The sequence below is a fragment of the Trachurus japonicus genome, chromosome 12, assembly GCF_045865225.1.
Source record: "Trachurus japonicus isolate A0001 chromosome 12, Traja_1.0".
NCBI classification, from domain to species: Eukaryota; Metazoa; Chordata; class Actinopteri; order Carangiformes; family Carangidae; genus Trachurus; species Trachurus japonicus.
The window spans coordinates 9,398,221-9,426,109 of record NC_140918.1 but is presented as its reverse complement, the minus strand read 5'-3'; the positions used below and the strand labels follow the sequence as shown (position 1 = coordinate 9,426,109).

At 41.4% G+C, this 27,889-nt stretch overlaps 1 protein-coding gene across 5 annotated transcripts; it reads left to right on the top strand.

Moving 5' to 3' along the window:
• The first annotated feature begins 66 nt into the window (after window positions 1–66).
• Window positions 67–27,830, top strand: tnpo1 (transportin 1). 5 transcript variants are annotated; one of them, XM_085793036.1, is made up of 26 exons: window positions 67–222; window positions 389–497; window positions 2,442–2,517; window positions 3,179–3,328; window positions 3,886–3,992; window positions 12,985–13,118; window positions 13,625–13,706; window positions 14,990–15,112; window positions 15,592–15,710; window positions 16,070–16,130; window positions 16,396–16,564; window positions 16,774–16,926; window positions 17,011–17,236; window positions 17,828–17,999; window positions 18,218–18,304; window positions 18,440–18,547; window positions 18,850–18,879; window positions 19,050–19,208; window positions 20,113–20,200; window positions 20,289–20,387; window positions 20,490–20,585; window positions 22,638–22,713; window positions 23,712–23,811; window positions 23,901–23,975; window positions 24,268–24,407; window positions 24,507–27,830. In XM_085793036.1, exons 2-25 carry the CDS (start codon window positions 393–395, stop codon window positions 24,373–24,375), a joined length of 2,703 nt encoding a protein of 900 aa, XP_085649162.1. In that variant the 5' UTR covers window positions 67–222; window positions 389–392; the 3' UTR covers window positions 24,376–24,407; window positions 24,507–27,830. The 5 variants fall into 5 exon arrangements, 3 of the variants coding, with proteins under 3 accessions (XP_085649162.1, XP_085649163.1, XP_085649161.1); XM_085793035.1 differs by having other exon boundaries at window positions 94–175; window positions 375–497; XM_085793037.1 differs by lacking the exon at window positions 18,850–18,879 and having other exon boundaries at window positions 79–175; window positions 375–497.
• Window positions 27,831–27,889: the final 59 nt, after the last annotated feature.

Here is a 27,889-nt window from a genome sequence, read left to right as displayed (position 1 = left end):
ACTCGACGCTGAATCGCCCGCAGCTTTTTTTTTTTTTCAGCTTGTTGCGAAAACGGATGTTCCTCCTCCTCCTCCTCCACCACCTCCTCCTCCTGAAACAGGCCCATGTCTGAAAACCCCAGACAGACAGACGGTCACATTTCCAGAGAAAGTCGGCAGCACTCGAACACGACACGTCGGTCCAGACCAAACAGGTAAGAAAAAACAACAACAACAACAACGGTTTAGCTTAGCTCACTCGCTCAGCTAAACGTTTAAAACGTCAACGGTTTTTTTTTTCAACGGCTACACAGAAGAGACGTCACGTATTGCTGCTGCTGATGATGATGATGATGACAAATCCTCTCTAATGTTATTCCTTTTATCCGCAACAGCAGCAGCAGCAGAGCAAGATGGAGTGTGAGTGGAAGCCAGACGAACAAGGACTTCAACAAATTTTACAGCTGCTCAAGGAGTCGCAGTCGCCAGATACGTCCACACAGAGATCCGTCCAGCAAGTATCCTTTTTTTTTTCAGGAGCTATGTTGTTGTTACCTGTTAAGTGTTTTTATTTTATTTTTATATTTATATTTAATAACTGTGTCAGTCAGACTCAACAGGCTAAGTTAGCCACATAGCTAACACTAGTAGCCGGGTGGTTACCGTTATAAGCAGGTACGGTAGGTAACTAGGCTACGCAGGTGGTGGTGCTGCTGCTGCTGCTGCTGCTGCCTTTTCTTTTTCCTAATAAGCTCAGCGTGCTATTAACAAAGCAACGCAGGAAAGCAGGCCGAGTCATGCTCAGTGTCTGGGCATTTATAACATAGGAGATCGCTGTGTTAATAATATGGCTATAACTGTTAACTACTACTACAAGTGAACGTCGCATGTAGTAGGTTTGACCCAGCAGTCAGTCAGTCAGGCAGTCGCCTCCCTGTTTGCCCTCACCTCTTGTTATTGTCTAGCAGAGTGGTTGTCAATGTGGGGTCCGGGGACCCCCATGGGTCCTTGAGAGGGTTGATAGGGGGTCCCCAATATTTTTTGAGGCTTTACCACATTTTTTCTAGAATAAAAAACAAAAATGTAGAAATTTTACCAAATATTCCCCCAAAAAATTCACGCCATTCGTGGTAATTTGAACGTACATCGACTAAAAGTAATGTTATTCAGTCTCAGAACAAATATTTGTTTGTTTCAAAATTTTGTCCAATCGTGGGGCGGGGGTCTGTGGTATAATTTGTGTCAGTTTAGTGGTCCTTGATGACACCATCTGAAATCCATAGCCAATTCCTGCAAAGTGTTCAGTTAAGCATATAGTTTCATTATTACAGAGGAGACTGAGGGAATTGCTGAAATAGTATCACAAGCTGTTTATTGTAATAGCAATGTAATATTAATTGTATTAATGAGGATTGAAAATGTAAGCTCACTTATCCAATTAGTGACTCCCTGTTTGCATTAATCATCTTTAATTGGTTAAAGAACTGCCATGATGTTACACAACACAAAGCTTATCTGCAGGGGCCATGATATACAAGTGTAATTTTATGCAAACATGCATCTAAAGTATCTAAAATTTACAATTATCCCATGTCAGGACAACAAAATTAAGACAAAAGATCTGCACAATGAACAAAGAACAGACTGCAGCTGAAACCTGAATAAAATGTTCTCTGAGCCTCTGATAAAATTAACTTGGTTCATGTCAAACCATCACATTGACTCCGTCTGACTTTACAGAGAGTCGTCAGGATTTGCACCACGATGAAATCCCTAAAAAATCAAACATGTTTGACATATAACTACGATGACTCCCAGACCAGATTACTTGGCAAGCATTAGACCGAGGCAGTGAAACAAAATACAGTGGGGCTGGCAAATGCGGGAATAAAAGCTGGTTGAAAAATATGTGGTTTTGTTGTTATAGCTGTGTAACATGGAAATTGCATTATAAATCTGTCATGTTGCCTGTATCAAATGCAAATGTGCTGCGGTGTCTCCTAGGAGGAGTCACCACATACTTTTGCATTAGAGAACAATTACGCTCCATGCTGCTGCCCCTTATGCTTTTTTATGTGGTTGCATGCTGATCCTAAATGATTTGCTTATGTAACACTTCATATGCACAGCATCGTTAACTCAGACAAGCCACTGTTATAGCCCTACATATGCCATCTGGCTTCGTAGATTCAGTATTCGGTCATGTCAAATGACATATTTATGACCCCCTATAAACATCCACCCATTCCCCCTTACACACATTATATTATCCTGTTACATTGCACCACCACTTGGTCAGATAAACACCTGCTCTTTCTACATTTCTCCAGCTGAAAAAAAAAAAAAAGCTGTTTTGGGGCATTATTACCATGTTACAGCTTACAGTGATAATATGCTCACAATCTTTTTACATACTGTCTCTGTACAGTTAGCACCTTGTCTTCCTCAACCACTTCCTCCAGAGACTCGAGCAGCTGAACCAGTATCCAGACTTTAACAACTATTTAATATTTGTGTTGACAAAATTAAAATCAGAAGGTAAGCTCTCTGTGTGTGTGTCTGTGTTGTTTTGTTGTATCTGTACAGTGTTCCTAGATCATCCCGGTGGTGTGTGAACGTCAGACATGTCATTTTTATGTAACTGCTCAGTGACAGGTCTGTCTAACCATGACTCGGGTGACCTGGTGGCATCTTTGCCACAGATGATGTGGCACTCAGAATATGGGTCACTCTAATTTTAAACCTAATTCCTGGCACCACTCAACTCTTGGCTTGACTGTCTGCACAGTAGATGACCCAAATGTTAAGTGGTGTTAAGACATTTTAGATGCTGTTGGGTTGTTGCTCATTCTTCAGTAGCAACAAGCTGCAAATATTCGGAGCCTAGGTGATGAATAACTGCAAAAGAGTAGCCAAATGAATTCATAATGGAATATATATTGGCAGAAATCCATACAAGTAGCACTTACTCCTGTTCATTATCTGCTAATCAGGAGCTTCGTGTCATAGTTGTTGCAGGTTTAAGTGTATATTCTGCTGCTTGTATGAAATGTGCTGGATTTATTCATAAGGAATGTAAAGGCAGTAAAATCACCAAGCTTCACAACACTGTAACCTGACTCCACCTGTGTTACTGTGCTCAGCTATGATGTTATTTTATCAGTAAACATTCTTTTGTCCTTTCCCCACCTTCCCCAAGACGAACCAACGCGCTCCCTGAGTGGGCTGATACTGAAGAACAATGTGAAAGCTCACTATCAGAACTTCCCTAATGGCGTGTCTGATTTCATCAAGAGCGAGTGCCTCCAAAACATCGGAGACTCGTCTCCCCTCATCCGAGCTACTGTGGGTGAGTTGCATCCTTTGGGTCCACTGAAAGTGAAGTCTTTCTTTAAGATGCTGGAGGAGGCGAATGCTCATAATTAGATTGCGAGCTGCTATAGCTTCCCTTTTCTTTTCTTTTTTTACGACCAATAAAGAAAAATATCCACCCTTGTGCTGCAGTGAAAGTCTGTTAAAAGCATTTTTTCAGATCTACATTTTATTATTTTTCCTGTTCACTTCCCCGGCGGTGTAGATTTAATAAAGCACACTCTGATACGTTGAACCCGCAGCTGAATACAAGAACTTTGAAAATTCGATCCATAAATTTGGTCCATGGATTTCAGTCTATGAACTAGTAAAAAGTGAGGATATTAATGTAAGAAGTTAAAGCTAATAATTTAAAAATAATGTAACATAAAGATATTTAAATCCTGCATTACTGGTAAGTATTTTATTTGTCTTAGTTACCAACTAACAAATTGTGTGTATTGTTGTGCCCAAGCCAGCTGATTAAGACAGCATAACACAGCAATCTAAGTGTATTCTATACATATTTGTAACACTGAACCCTCTCCACTACAGGTATCCTGATCACCACGATCGCCTCCAAAGGAGAGCTACAAAACTGGCCGGACCTTCTGCCTAAACTCTGCCAGCTGCTGGATTCTGAGGACTACAACACATGCGAGGTGAGGATAAGCACAGACTGTGGATCGGATCTTGTGATTGTGGGATGTGTCAGAGGGAGCCTACAATGAACAACAGTATTTTTATTTTCAACATTAACAAACTTATACAGACAGTACTAGTGCTTGTCCATTGTAGAAATCCTTTTGCACTGAAAAAAATGTATTTAACGAAGCGTATTTGCAATGTTTATATACAAATGAGATCAACATGATGCCTTTAATACTAGGATCCCTCCCTAAAACAGCTAAATCAGAAATCTTTAGTGCCAAAAATGAAAAACAGTGGATCTGGTATTGCCAGTATCTATAAAGCTGTGTCTTTGTTTATCACTGGGTCGGGAGTTTTTCTTCAACATTATAGAAGAACTTGACTTTTTGTGCACAAACAGCTTATAAGAAATTTTAAAAAGTGTGTCGTCTCAGCTCTTTTTCACAGTGTGTGTGAGAAAGAGAGGCAGAGCTTAAACGCACACACATTTGTGATCATATGTTGTAGCAGCTCGGCACCCAGCACCGCACGTCTGTTGATTCTTTTGTTTGTTTTCGATCATTATTTATTTAATTGCTGTTGGGAAATGGGGAAGGGGAAGAGAGCTGGGTCAGCTATAAAGCAGCATCTGGATAGCATCCTGCTGGCCAGATGAACGAAAGGCTTTCTCACAGCTGGAGCTGCAGCCACAACCACAGATTATTCAACATGGAATTATTTATTCTCTTTTTATCCTTTTGAGCATGAAACCATATGACCCCATTTTCCAACATCATGGCACAGGTCACCCAGAAAACCAGAAAAGCCTGTGTGATGTGAACATTAGCAAAAAAAAACAACAACATAGTGTTCTGTTTTTCTCTATACTTCGTCATTATCCAGTTCTCTCTGTTTTGATGAATGTCTTTACCTCCCCTGATTGCTTTATAGTATAATGTCATCAGTCCTTGAGGGCATCCAGTAGAAGTGCTTAATGTCATTAGTGCTTGATGATATCAGCTCTTCTACAGTTACGACATTAAAATGCTCCATTGCAGTGACCACTAAAATTACAATTCAGTAGCCTGGTAGACGACGCGGGATCAGTTGATCTGTGTAATGGTGCCGCACCCATACTTAGACTCACATAAACGCCCTCCTCGTTAATATGCTGCCAGATGCATGTGCCCGTGACATCAGCCACCACCGCAGGGGAAGGTGGATGGATACCTTATATAGGAGAGGATGCACAAACGAAGTAGCTGCGTGTTAAACTGTCATGCTAAATTCAGCCGCGTTGAGGGGCTTTGGAAATGTATCGTCTCCTCGCAGGATTACCCGTCGCTGCACAGAGCGGGAATATGATTATCTGAAATTTAAAGAAATAGTGTGACAGAAATAAAAATGGCTCTCCTTGTAGCACCACAGCCCCAGCCCTCTTATAAATCTCATTCAGAAGCTGAGATTTAGGTCAGCTATTTACTGCGGAGGATCGTCAAGTGTGTGTGTGTGTGTGTGTGTGTGTGTGTGCGTGCGCAAGGCTTAACACTGGACAGTGACCAAACGTAGCAACTCCTCATAAGACTCACTATGTTTTTGAAAAGCAGCTTGGAGGCTGGAAAGCTTCTTAGCATCTGATGTTGAGGATGGTTCAGTTGGTGCCGGGTGGAAAAAAACGTGTCTTGTCGTTAAAGGTGCAAAACTGTATTTAAAACGGTTTGTTGTTTGTAGCATGTTTATGTTCTGTTTCATGGAGATAAAGCAGTAAAGGCTTTTTGTAGCTGTTTATTGGGTGTTTTAATACTTAAATGGCCCGACAGTGACCAGTGTTGTTTATGTGAATGTGGCAAAATGTGGCAAAAAAAAAATTCCAGTGATATTATTGATACATAAACATAGATTGTAATTTTGTATAGGAGGGGATACTTGGATATAAAGCTGTAGGGCGGCTGGTTTGGTATGGAAAACCTGGAAAATGATTGACCAATTTTCTAGTCATGGAAAACAAATGGAAAATGAGAAAAAAAAGAGGTAAATGTCCTGGAAAAGCTTGAGTTGTCCTGGAAAATTATTTATCACACTGTGACATCAGCTACCAGAACTCTATTTGACCTTTCCAGACCCCACCAACTTTTATTTTCAAAGGAGTGACTAGTGAGAATACTAAAGACGTGTTGGGCCCTAGTTTGCTGGCGCAGCGCAGGTGGCGCAAGGTAGCGCAGCCGGTCTAATGCAAGTTTCGACCAGCGCAGCCTAGCGCAAAGTCAGATTGGAAGATTGGCAGATCGCGCTGCGCTGAGATAGGCGTGGCCGCGCAGCAGGGGGAGGCGTCACAGATTCAGCTTGGTGCAGTGGAAGTTTTGTCCGAAAATGTCCCGCCGAGGTTGCGCTGAAAGCTCGCCACCTCCAACCAGGTCTAATCTCAGCGCAGGGCGGAGCGCAGCAGGTGCAGTGGAAGTTTGGCTGACTGACCTGCAGTGCACACACGTCACCAAGACCTCACAGGCAGATCTCCACAGTTCCAGACACATTTCAATGCAATAAATATCCACAATAACCACTATTTAATGCAACTAACGGAATCAACACGTGAATTTATATCTATATAGATTGTCCCGTCACATCTGACGTCAGATCAAAGCAGAGATCAAAGGCTGTGGCACGCGTAATGGAAACTCCACCTGAATTAACACAGCAGGGACGAACTGGCACTGAAAAGCAGCTGTGGATGTCCCAAAAGCAGGACTGAGGGTGGATGACTGCATGTCGCTGCCGTGTTGAGATACCACTCTGCCGTTGTGATGATCTGCTTTATTTATTTATTTACTTATTAATTCATTAGCGGAGAGCGACCGCATCACGCAGCCGTAATGAAAAACAAAACACAAATCATCATCTCTCTTAGCCCACCACAACAGCCTCGGTATCAGATAGTCAGTATATAGCCTACTACAGTATACTCAGCATCTCTATCACAGAAAAAAAAGAGAAAAAAAGAGACGGACAGAGAGAGAGAGAGAGAGGAGGACAGAGAGAGAGAGAGAGAGAGAGAGAGAGGGAGGGAGAGAGAGAGCGCGAGTCCTTTACGCTGATTTAATCCACATGGTCTGTGTTTATGTTGTGATTAGTGTACACCTGTCATCTTGCTTACATAGGGTTTGAATAAATGTGAGTTTCTTTATTAGTGTATTAGTTGTTTCTTAGATTGGGTAGGGGTTCTCAGTATATCAGATCAAACCTGGTTAAGTATATTAGTAAACTCATTATTGGTCACTCTGAGCTCGGACCTCCGGACCAAAACAGCTGTTTCCTCCTGGGAGAGGTTCGGCCTCTGGCGTCGCTGTTTCCTCCGTCCATGTCCAAGTATAAAATGACAAACTTGCAGCGCGCATCACCCGCCGCGCAGTTAAAGGTGAGGAGAGGAGCTCCTTTGATTGGTGAAGATCTGACTCGGCTGTGTCAAACCCACTCCACGCCTTTCTCTCCTCCTCCTGTCTCCCTCCCGCCCTCTCTCCTCCCTCTTCACCGTTTGCGCCGGTGGGAGGGACGAGGGGAGGGGTTGCGCTAGTCTAAGTCTGACTGCGCGGCCCAGCAAACTTGCGAAATGGACCTGGGCCACACCCCGTTGACGTGGCGAAGCTGCGCTGATGCTAGACTTCACCTGGTCGACGAAACTAGGGCCCTTTGGGTTGATGAGTGTTTCCAGTATTGGACTGCATGTTTGCGCTGTTCTATGAGAAATTTGTCATCATTTGTCATCATTTCTAAGCATGTAGAGATTTATTTCATAAATTAGAGCCATAGACTGCAAAAATAGTCAAAATAGTGGGGGTGAGAGAGGAATAAACATTGAAAAAAACTGGTTAAATGTACAAAATAGAGTACAACTGTGGAAAAGAAAATTTCTCCAAAGCATGAATGGGGCGGGGATGTATTAATATGTGGTTTAATAACATGTCTGTCAGACTGTAGCCACTGAAAAAGTCCTGGAAAATGATTTCAAGAAAAGAGTGGGAACCCTGATTTGTGTGTCCACTGAATTTCTAAAACAGTTTAGTCCTGCTTCTGTAAATAATGTGAATTTCCATAGTAACCCAAAACCAACAAATCTGTTTGCTCTCGAATGACGTTAATTAGAATATATTTCCTGTTTGCCCGTTGTTGGGGGGAAAATAACCCTCTCTCTACATGTTTGTGAAGTAATTACCTCGCAGTTAATGATTCCTGCTTAAATGTATTTTATTGAGAAAAGCCAATGTGAGTGTTAGAATTCACTGATGTGTATAAACCAGGATGAACACCTCCAGCTCTCCAGCAGACCTTGTTAAAGTAGCACACGCAGCAAATACCCTCGGCGTGCCAAACACATTTCTGAAGGTGTTGACTATTGCCATCGAACCCCCTACATAATCCACACCATTACTGCCAGCAGGTCTTTTGATATCTATTTTGGGAGTATTTTTTAGAGGCTGCCAAGTGAACGGATGTGGAGCCGTGTGCATTTTGTAACCCAAGCAATGAGAAACGTGTTACAACACATTGGCCGAGGGCCTTTTGAACAGTCGAAATGTCCTCTGTGTTATGGATTCGGAGACTACACTGTATCTATATCTATGCAAGATGATCCTCCCACTGATTCTGATATGGGCGCCACACGGAGCCATGGTGTCTCCTGATGTTGGGTGGAAAATTGTGGGGGGTTTTTTTAGGTTGCTTTCACTCCAGAGCTATTTAGTCTGCTTTAGACGGACCAGGGTTCGTTTCCTGGGATAGTCTGCTTCGTTTGAGCAGGCGTGAAAGCTCAGCCGAACTCTGGAGCGAACCAAACAAGCGAACCCTGGTCATCATGGGTCTCAGTTCGCGTGCCAGTGAACCGTGGTGCGGTTCATATGCAGTATGAACATTGATGCTAAGCTTTTTTCCAAATAGCACTGTGCTACCATGCTGAAAAATGTAGTAGCACACAACGTTTTTTTAGCAGCACAATGAAAATTAACATTTTCAAACAAATAAAGTACTTATTTATCCTAAACCTAACCCTGTAGACTAATTTTTAATGTTATAACTGGCTCTTTCCCTTAACAAGAATCAGGAAAGACAAACAATGCAAATGTGTCTGTTATGGAAGGACTGCATTGGTTAGATGAGAGAAGCTCTGTATCATCTGATTACATAGCTACAATGCCGCGTTTGAATTGGTAGAGAGAAGATTCAGAATGTTGCCGAAAAAAATTAATAAATAGAAAAAATATTGCTCACATTTAACAGCACGGAAAATGTTGCATACACTTTCTGTTGGAATCCGGTGCCGTTTTCCTTTCATTTTCTCATTGTGAGAGTGAAATGTAGCTGCCTCACTGCATAACCTGATGGTCATATTAAACGGCTTGCTGCTGAGCCACGATTATTTGAGAAGAGAGAGAGAAAAAAAAAAGAACAATTATGGATGACGGCCAACTAGCCACATATGGTGGCGTATATATAAAATAAAACAGCTATTTTAACATGCTGCTCCGTGTTTGCTGTTTGTTTTTGCGGGTCAGGAGGGGGAGGTGTGTGAGGTTTTTAGAAAGTTTAGGGTGTTTCAGAAATGGCAGCGTGAAAGCAGAACCGAACCAAGTGATAAATGCAACAATAGTGCAACTTTCATCTCCCCAATCGAACCGAGTCCTCTTGGTCAGGTGTGAAAACGATAGGGGTGGGAATCTTTTACTATCTCACGATTAGATTCGATTCAGATTTTTGGGTCTACGATTTGATTCAAAATCGATTTTCGATTCAAAACGATTTGATTTGTAATGATTTCTGCTTCAGTCTATTGGTGTGCAAAGGATCCTCATGATCTATCCAGTCTGCTTTGCAAGACAGAATGACTAAAGTGTCTTTTTCACATTGAGTTTTAAACATTTATCCATGCTTAGATGGAATTGTTGAAACTGTTGCATAAAAGCAATATCACATATTGCTAAAGTAACAAAATTTAAAGTGCCTTTTTTTATTTTTTTAAATCGATTTTGGGACATTTTATATCAATTCTGAATCGTATTGTGATTCTTTTGTGAATCGATTTTTTTGGCACACCCCTAGAAAACGACCTTAAAATCAGTATACAACTTGTTTCATCGAGAGGCTGCAGCTGCATCACACATCCCGCGCCTCAAGTCCTGTCTGGTTTGTGGTCAGAGATCAGCCGTTTGCAGGAAGAGGAAGAGCCCCCCCAGAGCCACCACCAGCACCATACTGTACCCCTCTGCTCTGCACGCTATAAAAAGACATGAGCAGGTGTGTTGGATGCCAAGTGCAGTGTTTGGTGGATGGCTTTATATAGGTTTTTAGCCTGGGGAGGGGGGCGCGGTTTTACTGTTTTGATTAATGGCAGTTGGAAAGCGGTTTGCGATGCTGTGGTGGTGGTGAGGGTCAAGTTTGATGCCACTCCAAAGGGTAAATGATCATGTATAATACTGCTTTGCCACCTCGGTGGCTCATGTGAACAGCAATGTAATTCAAGCTCCAGCAGCAGCAGCAGCAGCATGAAGCCTGGGGGGCTGTTTAGTCGACTAAATGCATACCTCTCTCTGCTCTGGCTCACTGTCATCGGCGAGACTTACATTCTCCAGTTTAATGACCGCCCATAGCAGGACTTGAGGGGGGGGGGGGGATTACACTTTGAGATGCTTCAGCGTCACAGGAATGTCTGAAGGCCACTCCCGTGTCTTTGCCCTTTCTCTGTTGATGACATTCGCTCGCACAAACACCTATATTACATTTTTTGACGTCGGTGGCAGGCTGCCTCACGTTTCCACACAGCCTCAGTTAGAAAAGGATTTCTATGAACTGAATGTGCATTTCAGTGTCTGCGCAGGCTGCCCAAACCTTAGGCTCATTATTCATTCATTAGTTTGACAAAAGGAAATAACAGTGAAGCTGCTACATTACTATTTACTCCCATATTTATGGATTATCCATTAATCTTAATGACTATTTATCCTGACTAATCTTTTTGATCCATAAAATATCAGGTGTTGTATTGTTCTCTTCCTGCTATAATCCACACGATTTAGGATGCATTGATATAAACAGAGAAAAGCAGCCACAATATTTTATTTTCCAGTTTTGCTTGGAAAATAAATTAAACACATTTTTCAACAATTGTTCAGTCAGCCCAGTGATGCATTATTTTGTCCTTGTGAATATTTTAAATCTTGTGCTAGTAAGCTTTATCACACCTAAATCTGGTGAGCAAAGTCTCAAAACACATTCTTGTCGTCCCAAACATGCGCTTGCAAAGTGCCGCTGAGCAAAAACTGGTGATAATCAAGTTAATTACACGTTGCCTTCTCCTGTTTGTGAGTGACCTTGACACATTCTCAGCCTTAACCTCCCTCGTCTTATTTCATCCCTTTTTACACCTCCTCCTCCTCCACATTTTTTTTCCTCGAGACCATTCTGTATCTGTCATCTGAAAAGCAATGCCGACATGGGAACAGTTTCCATGGAAACACATTTGAGACGGCGTCAGTGTGTCAGTTGCTGCGCCGCTTCTTGTATCTGCTCTTCACACTGCATTTTTGTGAGACACACTGGAGTCTGCAGCATATCGTGAGCATGCATACTAACCATCCGTCAAGCAGCTAGTATTAAGAGGAGGTGTGTGTGTGTGTGTGTGTGTGTGTAAGTCTGCCTCTTTGAAGGTTATTAGAGCCGATTGAACACACTTTCTGACAGAAATTGTAATAAAATCCTTTGTATGACCTTTGCATTTTTTAATGTAGATGCTTATATCACATGTGTGGTCACAGCAGCGCCAGATCAATTCAATATACAGTTACTATTGTTACCAAGGTCTCCCACTGCACTGACGCTTCAGTGATGTTACCCACTTATACGTTGCGTTGGAGAAAAAGGAGCAGATGTGATGTAATGTGGCCGTAGTGTTGTTATAGCAGCAGGGTTGTAGCTGCAGTGGCTCACCTGGTGGAAGTACCTGCAGCCAGCCATAGATATACGTACATTATATAAGAAGACTAGATGACTCACCTGAAGCTGCTGCCCAGTGACACGGCGTCGCCACACAGCCGCCACCTTTGCGTCAGTCAACTCGCACCCTCAGAGCGCTAAGCCTGTGGTGCATAAATGAAAAAATAACCAGAACTTGCTCATTTTCTTTACTGCATACTTTAAAGGGATAGTTAAACATTTTGGCAAATTGGCCCATTGCCATAATCCCTATAGTCTTAAGTAGGTTTGTAACCTTTACAGTAATCGTCGGTGCAAGCTATTCTTAGAATGGTGGAGCAGAGCTGCGAGCTGCTCAGAGCTACGCTATGGAGGCTAATGGGATTTCTTGGTTTCCCTCATCAAACTCATCAAATACACAATTCAACAACTCCAAAACGCAGAGTTGTTTTCGAGGCAAATGCAGAGACTGCTCGCCGAAAAACTGCCCCCGACGGGAACCCGCATCAGCGGTTTTGCATGAATTTACCTTGAAAACAACTCTGTCTCTTGACGTTCTGTTATTATCTCATAGCGTGGTGAATGTGCAGGTCACAACTTGTCCACGAGAGCGTTTTGGAGTTGTTGGATTGTGTATTTGATTAGTTTGATGAGGGAAACCAAGAAATCCCGTTAGGCTCCGTAGTGTAGCTCTGAGCACACCGTTCTAGGAACATCTTACACCATCAATTAAGGTAACGAACCTACTCCTAAAACTATAGGGATTATGGCAATGGGCCAATTTGCCACAATGTTGAACTATCCCTTTAAGTAATAGCTATGGACAAAATTTAACCAAGTTGTGAGTAGCTTTTTTTACTGGATTTATCTACTGCAGCCAGAGTCAGAGCAAGTCGACTGACCCAATATGGCCGCCGTCTGTTAGTTACGTCTGCACGTAGTTCAATCCACCCACTTGCCTGCAGCGGCCTGGGTTCAAGTCTGACCCGGGGCCCTTTGCTGCATCCAAATAAAGGCACTATAATTCTCATCATTTTGTCTTTTTATGTCTCTTTCCTCCCCCCTCAGGGAGCCTTTGGAGCCCTGCAGAAGATCTGTGAAGACTCTGCTGAGATCCTGGACAGTGACATGTTGGATCGACCTCTTAACATCATGATCCCCAAGTTCTTACAGTTTTTCAAGCACAGCAGTCCGAAGATTAGGTATAAAGTTTCTCCTCCTACCTTCCATTTTTATGAACTATACAGTTAACTGCTAATTGTGCCTTTTAACCTAAATGCCATTTTATGGAGTTTAACTGTTTTCCACTGAATACATTTATGGCTTTGCCCTTAAAATGTCCACGATTGATGATGCATGAAAATCTGTTCATTGTACAAAAATAATCTAAGCCATATCTTATCTTTTATCCTATGAATTAATAATCTTCTACTGCTCAGTATGTTTTTATGCAGCAAAATACATTCACAGGCACATACAGTGTATGCAGAAGACAGACTAAAGGTCTGTTTAAATGTACAGTGGAAGTCTCAGTCTGTGTTAATGCAGCATATCTTTTTACTGCATAAAAGACTTCCTCGTATTTGGAGGTTAAATTTGAGGCGATGAGGCAAAAGAAAAAAAGTAAAACAGAGGCTACATTCATAGAGTGCAACATGTGAGGTAAACACGCTGGTGTGACTCTTATGTGGTGGATATTGTGTTGCAGGTCTCATGCCATCGCCTGCGTGAATCAGTTCATCATCAGCAGGACTCAGGCTCTCATGCTGCACATTGACCCTTTCATCGAGGCAAGTGTGACTGTTATGCATTACCGTCTGTACACAATTTCACATGTAAAACAAAGCGCTCCTCCTCCAGCTTCAGTAAATAATAGCCCCTGCAGAGACAGTTTGTCTGAGGTCTGCCTCTCAGCCTGTTGCTTTATAAAGCCGCTCAGTGTCTGTTAGAGGCCTTGTGCAAAAATTATGGCAGCACATTGTGAAGCTTCTTTTTTAATCCCTTGTTAAATTTTTAACTCCCCATCATGGAAAGGTTCAAGTCGTGATTTGGTTTTACTGCAGATTTTATGAAACCCTCAACTTTTTCTGGCTATTTTAAGTTCCATCAATCTTGCTACTTTTTAATTGTTTCTACTGCTGAATGTGGCTTTTATATTTAACGACTGGAAGGAGAGATGACAAAGAATAAGAGGCTTGTCTGACTGATCTCTGTAATAAATTGGAGAGCGTAAACATGCCTTCAAAACAGCAAAAATAAATCTATTTTTAAAAGCAGGAAGCATGATTAGATTATATTCTTTGCCGCATGAACCTGTGTCGAAATTTTGTCAAGAAATGTGAAACAAAACATCTCAAGGTTTTGTGCTTTTTAAAGCAACATGTAAAAATGTTCCATTCTTAAAATGTCAACCAGTAATGAAGTGCCGAGTGTGGAATAATACAGAGATAAGAGGTCTGCTGTGATGACAAATTGAGACTTTAATCTATGTTAAACAGGACAAACTGCTATAAAACATACAGCGAACATTGTTTATTGTTTATTGTATCCTTTGGATCCCCATTAGTCTTCATAGAGACTATTATAAGACTATTCTTCCTGAGGTCCACTGGTCCACATTAAATCAAACAATTATGACAAAAATTACATCATTACAGCATTTATACAAAGAAATACATAAGATCATCATCCTAAATATATCAACATGATTATAGAAATGTATATAAAATATGTGAATGTGAATGTATTAAGTTCAACGGAGATGTATTAACATGCTTGAGTTCAACTTAACATGATTTCCTAATTTCATAGTAGGCTATTGCAACATAATATTATGACGAAACTCAGCATTCATAAAACACAACACAACACTCATAAAACAACAACAAATCATGACATGACATTGATACCAGAGTAAGAGAATATAATGGGATCTATTACTGTACTGGCTTTGCCCCACCCAGCTCAGCTCACATATTGTACATTTATTATTTTCAGTAGTGGCTGTGGTTGTTGTTGTTGTTTCATATACACTCCAAACATTTGACCGCGGTGTCTTTCCGTCCTCCTGTAGAACCTGTTTGCTCTGGCGACAGATGACGAACCAGAAGTGAGGAAGAATGTGTGCAGAGCTCTGGTCATGCTGCTGGAAGTCCGCCTGGACCGTCTGCTGCCACACATGCATAACATCATAGAGGTGAGCGAGGCCGGAGAGGAAACGAGGGCACGAGTGTCAGGCACGTTTAAGACTGGTGTACTGTAGTTGCATGCATTTAAAGGATAAGTCTGAATTTCTGTATTTATTTATATTATTTATTTTGATATTTAGGGGTTAGGGTTACACATGTTTATGTATGTGTTTCCTGACAGCTTGTCCCTCTGTATCATTCACCCTTAAACACTTAACTGGGCCACACAGTTGCACTGGATCAGATGTTGTTTCTAAAAACTATGATACCCAGTCGTTGTTGTAAATTATTGAGCATTTTAAAAATGAAATTAACCCATTTTATGGCATTTGTTGACTAAATCGGTCGACCCTGATGATTCCCTGTGGACACACGTTAGACCACACATGTGGTTGCATTTGTATTTTTAGACTTAAAATATTCATTTTTGTAAATAAAAACACAAAATAGTGTATTTAATATGGAATCTCTCTTAATGTCATCTTAGTACATGCTCCAGAGGACTCAAGACCAAGATGAAAACGTTGCCTTGGAGGCCTGTGAGTTCTGGCTTACTCTGGCTGAGCAGCCGGTGTGTAAGGAAGTGCTGTGTGGACACCTCTCTCAGTAAGAACACATCTACACACATACGTATATACACACACATACGTATATACACACACACACACACACACACACGCTGGACACAGACAGACAGTCCAGTGCTAATATTGAGAGCTGTTGATTCATAGCAACCTTGGCAGTTAATCACCGAGGACCTTGTCGTACGTTGGTATTCTGCTCTCTCACCTCGGGACGGCTGATTAAGAACCCTGGCTGTTGACCTCAGCTGTAACATCTGTCACCACACTGTCACATTAAACCGTGCCCACAGCAGGAGCAGGTGTGAGTGATTTCTCGTGCGCTCCGACCTACCCTTGCCCTTTGTTCACATCATTTTTTTTCCCCCCCGGTTCCCGTTCCAGGCTCACTCCGGTGCTTGTCAACGGGATGAAGTACTCTGAGATTGACATTATCCTGCTCAAGGTTAGTTTGTGTAGCTTGATGTTTGTACCTGTAGATAAAACGATGACTTGTACCATAACTCAGGATGACGCACAGATCAATTAAGTGGTTTATGTTACTGTAGATGTACAAATACATGTGGTTTTTATAATTTTTTACAACAAAAATGAGTAGTTGATGTAATTACAAACATAGACACTGACTTAATTCAGATTCAACCTTCTTTCTGATGTTTTTGATTCACTAATAACACTTAGTTGTCGTCCACCTGTGCATTCGTCATCAGGGCGACATCGAGGAAGACGAGGCCATTCCCGACAACGAGCAAGACATCAGGCCGCGCTTCCACCGATCGCGCACAGTCGCCCAGCAGCACGAGGGCGACGGGATCGAGGAAGAGGAAGACGACGACGACGAGCTGGACGATGACGATACTATCTCTGATTGGAACCTGCGTGAGTTCAGTGCCTGTGCACATGGATAAACGTCTCGATCTAATCTCCACAACTCCCTTTTTTTTTAATCTTATTGAGAGCCAATAAGGAAACACCAAGTATATTGATGCCTTGTTGTGTGTTTGTGTGTACTCTGTGATGTCTGTATGTTTGTCTGCACACTTCTGTGTCTGTCTGCATGTCTCTCCTTTCTTTCCTCCAAACGTTAGGTAAGTGTTCAGCGGCAGCGTTGGACGTGCTGGCCAACGTGTTCAGGGATGATCTGCTGCTGCACATCCTGCCCCTGCTCAAAGAGCTGCTCTTCCATCCAGAGTGGGTAGTTAAAGAGTCTGGCATCCTCGTGCTGGGGGCGATCGCTGAAGGTAAGAAGAGACAGAGACAGTATTTCGAATCAGAGGAAATGGTTGCTGGAGTTGACACTTTTTTTTTTTAATCCCTGTCTCCAGGCTGTATGCAGGGCATGATCCCATACCTGCCTGAGCTCATTCCCCATCTGATCCAGTGTCTGTCTGACAAGAAAGCCCTGGTGCGTTCAATCACCTGCTGGACGCTGAGCCGCTACGCCCATTGGGTTGTCAGCCAGCCGCCAGATACTTACCTGAAGCCCCTGATGACGGAGCTGCTGAAACGCATTCTGGACAGCAACAAGCGTGTGCAGGAGGCCGCTTGCAGGTAAACTCATGTCATTTACAGCACATTAGGAACTCTGCGCTACAGTACATCCCAGTCACCCACTCAACCCACACTTCACACTTCCTTCCCTCTGGCCAACGGTACAGAACGCTGGCTTGGAAGAAAATAAAATTCAATAAAAGCTTCATCCCATATGCCGTAACAGAACTGAATAAGAAAATGAAAAGAATATAAATCACGGGGAATGCATATGTAAATGTGGGAAACTAGGTAGGCTGTGGGGTTTTATGTTTTATGTATTTGTGGGGGTATGAAATGTGGGAAAGCATGTAAATGTATGTAATATGGTCAAGGATACACTCCGGTGGTCCTTTTCCTACTGTAACTGTTTGCACTTCTCGAGGCTGTATGTATGGAATGGTGAAAATAATTTTCCTGTAAAGGACAAATCTATCTATCTATCTATCTATCTATCTATCTATCTATCTATCTATCTATCTATCTATCTATCTATCTATCTATCTATCTATCTATCTATCTATCTATCTATCTATCTATCTATCTATCTATCTATCTATCTACATTTGGAGCTGAAGGGAAAAATATTTACTTTGAATCTCTCCTGACCAGTGCCTTTGCCACTCTGGAGGAGGAGGCTTGCACAGAGCTGGTGCCCTACCTGGCGTTCATCCTGGACACGCTGGTGTTTGCTTTCAGCAAGTACCAGCACAAGAATCTTCTAATCCTGTACGACGCCATAGGAACGCTAGCAGACTCTGTTGGACACCATCTGAATAAACCGGTACGCTGTTTCACTTCACATTTCTATTTCATCTTCCTCATTTTACTTTTGTGGTGGTGATAGACTAGACGTGTTAAAAAAAAAAAAAACCAGCACATCCTCTCTTGCTTCCTTTGTTTATTTGTTAACATGTTTAGATGAATGCGTAGAAGTCATGATGTAGTAATTATCATTCATTCCTCGCTCATTATTTGCATACTGTGTGTGTTATTTATTAGGAGTACATCCAGATGTTGATGCCTCCGCTAATCCAGAAATGGAACCAGCTGAAAGATGAAGACAAAGATCTGTTCCCTTTATTAGAAGTGAGTGTGTTCTCAACATGCAGCTGTGTCGGTGTTGTTTGTCCAAATTCTAACACGAAAACACCAGATCACTGACCGTATCCCCCCCACCACACCCACCCCCACACCCCACCCATCCCCTGCTGCTTCCCTCAGTGTCTGTCGTCAGTAGCCACCGCCCTGCAGAGTGGCTTCCTGCCTTACTGTGAGCCTGTGTACCAGCGCTGTGTCAACCTGGTCCAGAAGACCCTCGCTCAGGCCATGGTGAGAGTGAAGGACCCTCAAATGTGTTCACACACACACACATACACACACACACTCTAGAGTTTATTATTGTGTTTTTCACTCCACTACAAGGTTAACGTTACAGTAATATAACATCAGAGCAGCTTTAACAATGGATCACATAACAGGAATCAGTGGCACTGATCAGGTGGACACAAGCATGACTACAAATGAGTGCTGATGTTGCTCTGTGTCTGCTGATTGTGTGTAGGATGTTTGTTTGTGTACATGTTCAGCATATCAACTTTATAAGGTAAGAATAGGTTGTGCTCTATTTATAGATTGTTGCACTGCCCCCAAGTGGAGAAAAGGTGAACTAATGCATGTTTAATGTGCAACTAAACAACACGTTACAGTAAATCACCACAGTTTCAGGATAGAAGTGAATCAAAAATTTTCATAATATTTGGATTATCCAGTAGTTAATCATGTTTAATGTTATTATATCTCGCTTTTGTCTTTTTTCTCATGCGTCTTCTAGCTTCACCAGTCACAGCCGGACCAGTACGAGGCCCCTGACAAAGATTTCATGATCGTAGCTCTGGATCTTCTCAGTGGGCTGGCTGAGGGTTTGGGAGGCACCATTGAACAGCTGGTTGCTCGTAGCAACATCCTCACCCTCATGTACCAGTGCATGCAGGTAGAGAAACTGAGACACTGACTGCAACACCGTTCCTCTCTCTCTCACACACACAAACACATTCAGTATGTTTACATGCACAGCTTCATCGAGCTATGCTCAGAATTATCTAATTGGACTTCTGTCCCTGTCGCAGTTTACATGCAACTGAGAAAATTCGAATAACTGACGGTGTTTCAGTGGGTTAATGTGGCCCCCTGTCCTGTTGACTTTTCTGTCACCGAGTAAAAAACTGATTATAAAGAACTTAATAAGCTTAATAAATTCTCAACTACAGTCCCCAACCATACAAATGACGGCCCACGGGCTTCCTTTCACTCTCGCTCTTTCTCTTTTCTATTTTTTAAAAATAAAACACAACCTCTCGCTCTCTCTGCTCCACTTTGTGCCGTCTCTACTGTTGTGGAGCATGCGCACACGCATTGTCCAATTTAACTACGATTAAGGCGTATACATGCTGATGAAAAGTTGGAGTTGGAGAACTCCGATATTAGTCGGACTAACATGTTTACATGCACTTCAGTTGTCCAGTTATAGTCGGATTAAGGCAATAATTCGTTTTTTTTTTTCAAGTGTCATGTAAACGTACTGATTGACAACAGATCCATAAAGTTTTTACCGTCCTCCTCGCTGGTCTCTTCATTCGGGTGGGGCTGCATCCATGTGTCAGGACTAGGCTCAGAAGCCAGTCACAGTCTGTAATAATAAGCTTTGGAGCTGTATATATTGTTAAGTCATTTATTTGCCACCTCCGCTCCCCCCTCCCTTAGAGGCCGCCACAAATAGAATCTCATTTTGCTGCGAAAGCCAGCCAAGTGTATCACATGTCACTTATCTGATAAAGTGAAGTGATAAAGTCACTTGCATTGTTCACCTTCTGTTGTTCTCGCCCATCTGTTCACAGGACAAAATGCCAGAAGTGCGTCAGAGTTCGTTCGCTCTGCTGGGGGATCTGACCAAGGCTTGCTTCCAGCACGTCAAACCATGCATCGGTATGTTCTGCGCAGTTCACTCTCAAACTTTGTTTTGGCAATAAGTTGTCAGCCAAGTTGCTAAGTTGACTCGCTTTGCTTCTTCCAGCTGATTTTATGCCCATACTGGGTACTAATTTAAATCCAGAGTTAATATCAGTGTGCAACAATGCAACATGGGCAATTGGAGAGATATCCATACAAATGGGTGAGTTCTTCTCTTTGAACACTGTTTTTTCACAATATGTATTTTACACTATATATTGTGTTAGAGCGTCCCAACATCTCTTGTTCCTGTTCACACCTACAGGGCCTGAAATGCAGCCGTACATTGCCATGGTGCTGCACCAGCTGGTGGAGATCATAAACAGGCCCAATACCCCAAAGACTCTACTGGAGAACACAGGTACCACTCGGTGGCAGTGCTGAGCCAGCCAGCCAGGTGGCCACACACACACACATACACACACACACACACATAAAAACAGGAAGGTGCTCACACACTCAGGTCCATTCAGCCAGGATTCAACACACACACACACACACACACACACACACACACACACACACACACACACACACACACTAGGGTGCCTGCCCTGCCCTTTAATCTTTGTCCAACAACCCTTCCCAAGCCTTGAGCCCTTACAGGTTTCGCTGGTCTCACCAAAGTATGTAAAACATTTCATCCACTGATTTGCAGCCTGGCAGCGCAGCTTGCAAATGGGGATTTAAGACAATGCAACCCTGGGCAGGGCCCTGGTGTGAAATTCTTTACAATCTTGAATCAAGCGAAACATGTAAGCGCCCAGTCTTGGAATTAACTAATGTTGACTGACCACACCAACACTTGAAGGCAGAATATTATTGAACAAACCAACAAAAATGCAAAGCAACAGCCGGTGTGTGAGACGGATAGGTGAGTTCACAGCCTCACATAGTTACTGTATGTTACCACAAGACTCCAGACATAATTACTGAACACTTGAACGAAAACTACCCATCAATGATTGAGAGAACATTTAAACTGACTTAATTTAGGGCACCTAGCCTAGAGCATTCTTTAAAAGAGGTTACACTCTGCTCTTGTTTTTACCAGCTGAATTGGAAAATGATAATGTGACGACCCGGAGACACTACTGTATATCACACAAAAAAAAAGATGCATGCGAGGGTGAAGTGTAACCTGCCAAAATTAAAAAAAGGAAAAAACTAGGGACTCTGTAGATGTGTTCCTGTTTGTTTGCTGTCAGTTTATTTGTTGCTTTTATTTACTGTTCTTTAAATGTGGATGCATATCTGCCAATAGATGTTAAATGTTGTTAAGAATGGCCAATGTTTGATGCAGGATACATGATAATCCAAACGACTGTGTGATTCCAGTCTAGTCTACAGTTTGCATCTGACCTGTGAATGTTTTCACCCGTTGTTGCATGTTTTCAATGTAAAAAAAAGAATAATTGAAAACACGACAATGGACCAAATTGATGAACAAAATTTTAGATTTTTCGACCGTGTGTGAACCCGACGTCTGTCTTAGAGCTTTCTAAGACGACCACTTTATCGGTGGAACTTGATTTAAAATAGACTGCCATGTAACGCCCGCAGTTAAACGTGGGAATGGCAGTAAATTCTTTGGCGAGTGCGCGTCAGCACTTTTCATATTGCCTCTGATCAGCTGATCCTGCATTGAACTTTACTCTAATGAGCATACCATCTGCTTTCTGCATGTGTCATTGGACTGTTCATAAATGCCTGTTTGTTAATGAGAATGTTGCATAGTTTTGTGTCTCTTAAACTTAGGTCCTCCCTCCTTCTCTGCCTCATAAGAACCTGCTGTGCTGGATACTAGTCTCCCTCCATGTAGTTGGCTTGGAGTAATCTGTCATTTCTTTTCAAAAGAACGAAAAAAACCCACACACATTTCTGTTTTTCTTATGGAAAAAAAATTAACATTTGTGAGTTTAAGGGAGAAATCTCTGAGAAAAAAAAAGACAAAAAACCAAGTGAACTGCTCCTGTTTAGGCCAGTCACATACAGTACACATGCTGCACCTTAGCTAGCCTGTGTCTTCTTCTTAACATTTTAATTAAAGCTAACAGACTTCAATCAGTCTCGTACTGTAGTAGAATTGAGCAGCTGTTTGAGCCGTATGATTTCTGAAAGCAGATGCCATTGTTTGCCTTTTTCTATGAATGTCTTGTCAAAGTTGTCAATGTGTTCTCCCTTAAACGTGTTGTATGTTTTTTTTAGAGTGTCATATTTTACATTCCTCCCCCATGACTGACGGGGCAGTAATAATCAACACTAGTGAAATCTTCTGTTTATTATCATACACAGATTCTGTTGATTTATGTCTCTGAGTTGTTTGTTTTTTCTTTATTTTTCTCCTCCCCTCCTCATTGCTCATGTCTTGGTTGGCGTTTGGTGGTGTGTAACCGTGATTGCGTTACCTTAGCAATAACAATTGGTCGTCTTGGTTACGTTTGTCCTCAAGAGGTGGCACCCATGCTACAGCAGTTTATAAGACCCTGGTGTGTATTATTCAATCTTTTATTTAATTCATCTTCTCTCTGCTTTCTTTCTCTCTTCTCGTCTGTCTCCTGTTGCTCCCTTTCTTCTCCCCTGTTGCTCTCCTCCTCTCCTCCACTTCTCGCTCTCTTTCTCAAAAGGAAGCCTTTTCTGTTTTCTTTTCCTTTTTTCTTTTTTTTTATTTATTTCTTATCAGTTTGTAATCATTGCCAACCATGTGACTAACCCTGTCCTCTTTTAGGTCCTACTTGTGATTTGTTTTTTTGCCTCAGTAGCACCTTCATGTATTATACATTAATTTGTTTAATTTCTAGTTTTTTGTCATTGTTAACTGTCGCTAACAACCTAAAAGATGCATGGGAACAGATTTTTGTCACATGCCTGCTGGTTCAACAACAGAGAAAGGATGCAGTCTTTGCTGCAAAAGAGCATTCCTCGATCCCTTTCTCATTTAGTAGTCACCCAGCTGCATGTGCCTGTCCCAAAAATGACCCCAGTGACCTTTTAGAGTAAAAAAAAATAAAAACGTAATGTTATTGTCAAGGTGCTATAAGATGAGGTTTTGCTGAACACACTGCTCAGACAAAAGTGAAGCTATAAGAACTCAAATTAGTTGTTAAAAGTGAAAGAAAAACTGTTTTGTTTTTATTTTAATCTGTTTTGTGTGCATGCTTGAGTAGTTGTTGTTACCTCAGGCCGTGATAGACACTATTACCTCCTCACATCTTTGTATACATAGACTATAATATGTATTTATTGAACAGGGAGACAAGTATTGATCATGATAAGATAACACATTAACATTACATTTTTACAAGGGCGGAAATCTGTTAGATTTGTGTATTTCTCACCAATATAATGTTAGTTTATTGATTCGTATAGAGGTGTAGGCGTTTATTCATAGTGGCAGTTGTTAGCGGATTTGTCCACGTTTCTGAACTTGTTGCCTGAGGACTCAGGTCCTGTGTCTCATGTTAAATCTGGCTGTCCGTGTCGTCAGGTGCACCTCTCTACGAAACATAAGAGACAATGAGGAGAAAGACTCTGCGTTCAGAGGAATTTGCACTATGATCAGTGTAAATCCCGGAGGTGTCGTGCAGGTGAGAGACGCGGCAGCAAAGATGATGGTCACTGTTGTGTTGTTGATGACAGATGACAATGTTGCCTCACCTGTCTTCTTCTGGAACAGGACTTTATATTCTTCTGCGACGCGGTGGCCTCCTGGGTAAATCCAAAAGACGATCTCAGAGACATGTTCTACAAGGTAAAAGCTGAATAAATTACACTTCAAATGACTGCTGGAAATGCATTTAATCTTTTCTTTTTTTTAAAGGAAAATAAGTGAAACCTCATTTAGGAGAAGTGGGAGAGGAGAGTATTCGCTCATTTTATGATTCATTTCTTTCCTTCATTTCAGTCACTAATCTGCCCCCCAGTGGTGGAACTGGCAGCACACTCTCAATATCAATAACCCTGTCACGCACAAGATCTATTTTGAATTGCGCAGGGCCTCGGATATAACTTGGTATGAACTTGGTGCCGGTGTTTGATTTCAGATCCTTCACGGGTTTAAGAACCAAGTGGGAGAGGACAACTGGAGGCGATTCTCAGATCAGTTCCCCATGCCACTGAAGGAACGGCTGGCAACCTTCTACGGGGTGTAACTGTTCCCACAGCAGGGTGCCTCATCACTGGGGTCAGTTTTATCGCCGATTTTCAATATTTGATGTAAACAGATTGTGCTCGAGCTCTAATGTTGCCTCTTTTTTTTCTCTCTCTCTCTCTCTCTGCGCAGGTCATTGACTATGGGAGACAAAATAGGGAACCTCTTTTACCCAGGGAACATGTTACCCTTTACTGGGGGGAAGGGTCTGCCTGCTGAGGGGAGGGAAAGGGGTGCGGACCCCTCCCCGACCTGGTGGACGGGGTGGGAGGGAGGTGGGAGCTGCAGTGCTCGGAGCCCCTATGCACAGACACAGGGGGAAAGGGACTGGCAGTACAAAAACCTTATCGTGGGAGGAAAATTCATATTATCGCATCTCAACCCAAAAATAATGAAATTCATCACATTCTGTTTCTTTTTCTCTATTTATTCCCCAAAACGTTTTAATTTCTGTCAACCAAACTACTGAAAAGACATGCAAAAGCAAATATGGAGGAAACTTTGCAAACCTCTAATGAAGCATTTGCTTTTTAAAATTTTTTTATTTAGATGAGTTTTCACATGCAGAAAATGGTCTTCAGTGCCAGTGCACTTCTATTAACATGTCAGCCAGGTACAGTAAATGGCCTGTGGTAGTTTAATGAACCAGAAGAATACATGTGGAACTGAAGACTCTCAGTTCTCAATTAATGAAGTGAAGTTAAGAGATATTTTCTCTAAATACAAAGATAGCATAAAGCTAAGGAATAGGAATTACGATAAGAACGCATGGTATTGGATCCATCTCTGGCGAAGATCATTTTGCAACACTGCGTATCATGACATGAAATAAGTTATCACGTATATAGTTATCAGCTAATTTGAGTGTTTCCTATTGTTTTAACAGGGCAAATGCTGTTAATTAACGTCACTGGAGAGCACAAGACTTTCTTTTTAAGAGCAGCTTTTCTGGGAATAGGTAGCATGCTTGTATCATTGTGAAAAGCTGTAGAATATTAGTGATGTCATTGCCCTGTAATGAGGTTCTTCTTTGACCTTGTAATTTATCTATTTACAGTATTTTTCTGTTATTTTGTTTCGTTTCCTTTACCAGAGAATTACGGCCATCAGCTGTAATGTAGCATGACTGGGTTTACACACCGACTTTAGGCAACGTGTAAAAATCTTGGCTGTGACGTGACGTTGGAGTGAATATCTCAGTTTGGTCTTGTGGCGTGAATGTGACATGGACATTCATCAGTCAGCAGGCATATCAAAGCTTTAGATGATTTAAAAAAGAAAAAAAAATCCTCTACATTGTCTGAGCCTCGTGGGAGAAAAGCGAAGGAGAAGCGCGCAGGTGAACGTCCTGCGGAGTCGGCCATTATTATCTCTGTTTCTTGGACTTAAACCACATTCACAACAACACAAAATCCTGTCTTTAGTGACTTTTAGTGAACCATGCAGTCCTTCAAAAATCAGTGTTGAATATGTTCATTTCTCAATGTACTGAAGTTTTTCGTTATTGGTTGTTTGGCTTCTTGTGCTAAAAGCATGATCTTGAGGATGACTGTGTTATAATGTTTTGGGTGGTTGTGTTTCGTGGGGTACTTGGATGCTTTCATCTCTTGCATGTTGGTGGCCCCTCACACCCCAACATATAGTGGGAAGGAGTTAACGGGAGGGAGGGGAGCTTCAATTAAAAGGTTTAAAAAGTACATAGTAACCACTTAGGTATTGCAACACTGGGACAGTTAGAACTTAATTAATAAATCTTGCTGGAGTGTTCTCCTTAACCTTTTACCCCATAGCTGGATGTATAGTTTTTAAATACTGTGAAACTACAATGTTATTGTCTCTGGTTGTTTTTTGCGACGTTATATTTTATAAAGCGTGTAAGTGTTTAAGTTACAGATAGGCTGAATGTATTCCATGATGGGTTGGAGAGATAGGAGGTTATTTTTATTGTTATTATTAATATTATTATTATTGTTTTTTTTTAATGCCCAGCCAGTCATTTTTCCTCTGCTGGCCAGAGTAATAACTGCAGTATTTTAACCTTTTGCAGTGCACATTACATGCACTTAAGATTTCAATTTCAAGTGCTTAAAATTAAAGATTTAGCCAAACCCTTAAGAATATGACTTTAGTGTTAACACAGATTATTAATAAAGTATTGCTGCTAAAAATATATATATTTACCTAATGCAATAAGTAACTTGATGCAATTGGGTTAATAGATCGTAAAAAGTAGTTTAGTGTCTCAGAAACCTTTAAACAATGTGAAACATACAGTATAGTAGGTGGTATCTTAGATTTAATATTGAGGCAAACAGTGGTAAATGTAGGATATAATGCATCATGGAATACAGAGGCAAAAACTTGTATGTGCCACATCATTTTGTGTTTTGAAGTGATTTTTGTCTGTCACATTCCAGCTGTTTGGCATGCAAAAAAATGGAGTAATCACAGCTTGGTGTGTGTACACAGTCCTGTTATTCTTTCATTGAAAGAGTGTAGGTCTATGAAACACACGAAACAATCCCCCCCCCCACCATTGCTGTGCTGTATTTCTGACTCGACTGCTGCTATACATTGTAGTTGTGTTTCACTACTTGAATATGTGTTTTCTATGTGTTAACCTCAGGTCGTCTGTGTTCAGTGTTATTTGTTTTTGTTTTTTTTTGTTTTTCCCAATGTGTACGCCTTTATCCATCTCCTCTCGACAACTAAAGATTAGTCAAACTGTAGCCCTTCATATTTAAAAAAAATGGGTAACCGTGGGTGTTAATTGACATCAGTGTAATATGTGTGCAACACATCTAGCTGTCAAATGTGATTACAATTGCAAAGCAGGAGGAAGAATCATCTGGAAATGGTAACTTGCACATACTTTATGTACCTTTTGTCAAAAGTGATTGTTATCAAACTACGATAAATATATAGTGTAATGTGTACACAATGCCTTGAGAGCAAGTTTTGTTGGTGTTTTGCAATAGATATACAGCATACTGTATCTAAAGAAACATGTAATACCTACTTTAAAAGCAAAGAAATAGGTTGACAATTTGCGGACATAATGTTATGAACATAATGTTTGCGATAGGTTTGACTTTCTATGAAGCTTTATTGAAAATTTGTATTTTATAAAGCACCCACCAATATTGAGGAATGTCTAGTCAAAGAACTCCTGTATTCTCATTTAGCCTTCAAACTTGATTAGACTATCTGCCTTCATCTTTTTTGCTATTAAAAGCAAAAACATCATTTTGATAGACATGGTTTGAGTTATCTTTTTTTTAATAAGCTGCTGAATTTTAAAAAAGTAATACTTTTGGGGCCACCAAATATTTTGGATCATGCAAAGAATCTATATTGTACTGTAGTAATTTTGTAATATTTGTAAGATGATATAGTGAGTGTGACTGGTTACCATTGCTTGAATCTGTACATTGTTCCAATAAATTGTTTACATTACTATGGAGTTTGTCTTTTTTTTTTTTTCACACATTGCAGAACATTTTTCCATCTGCAGC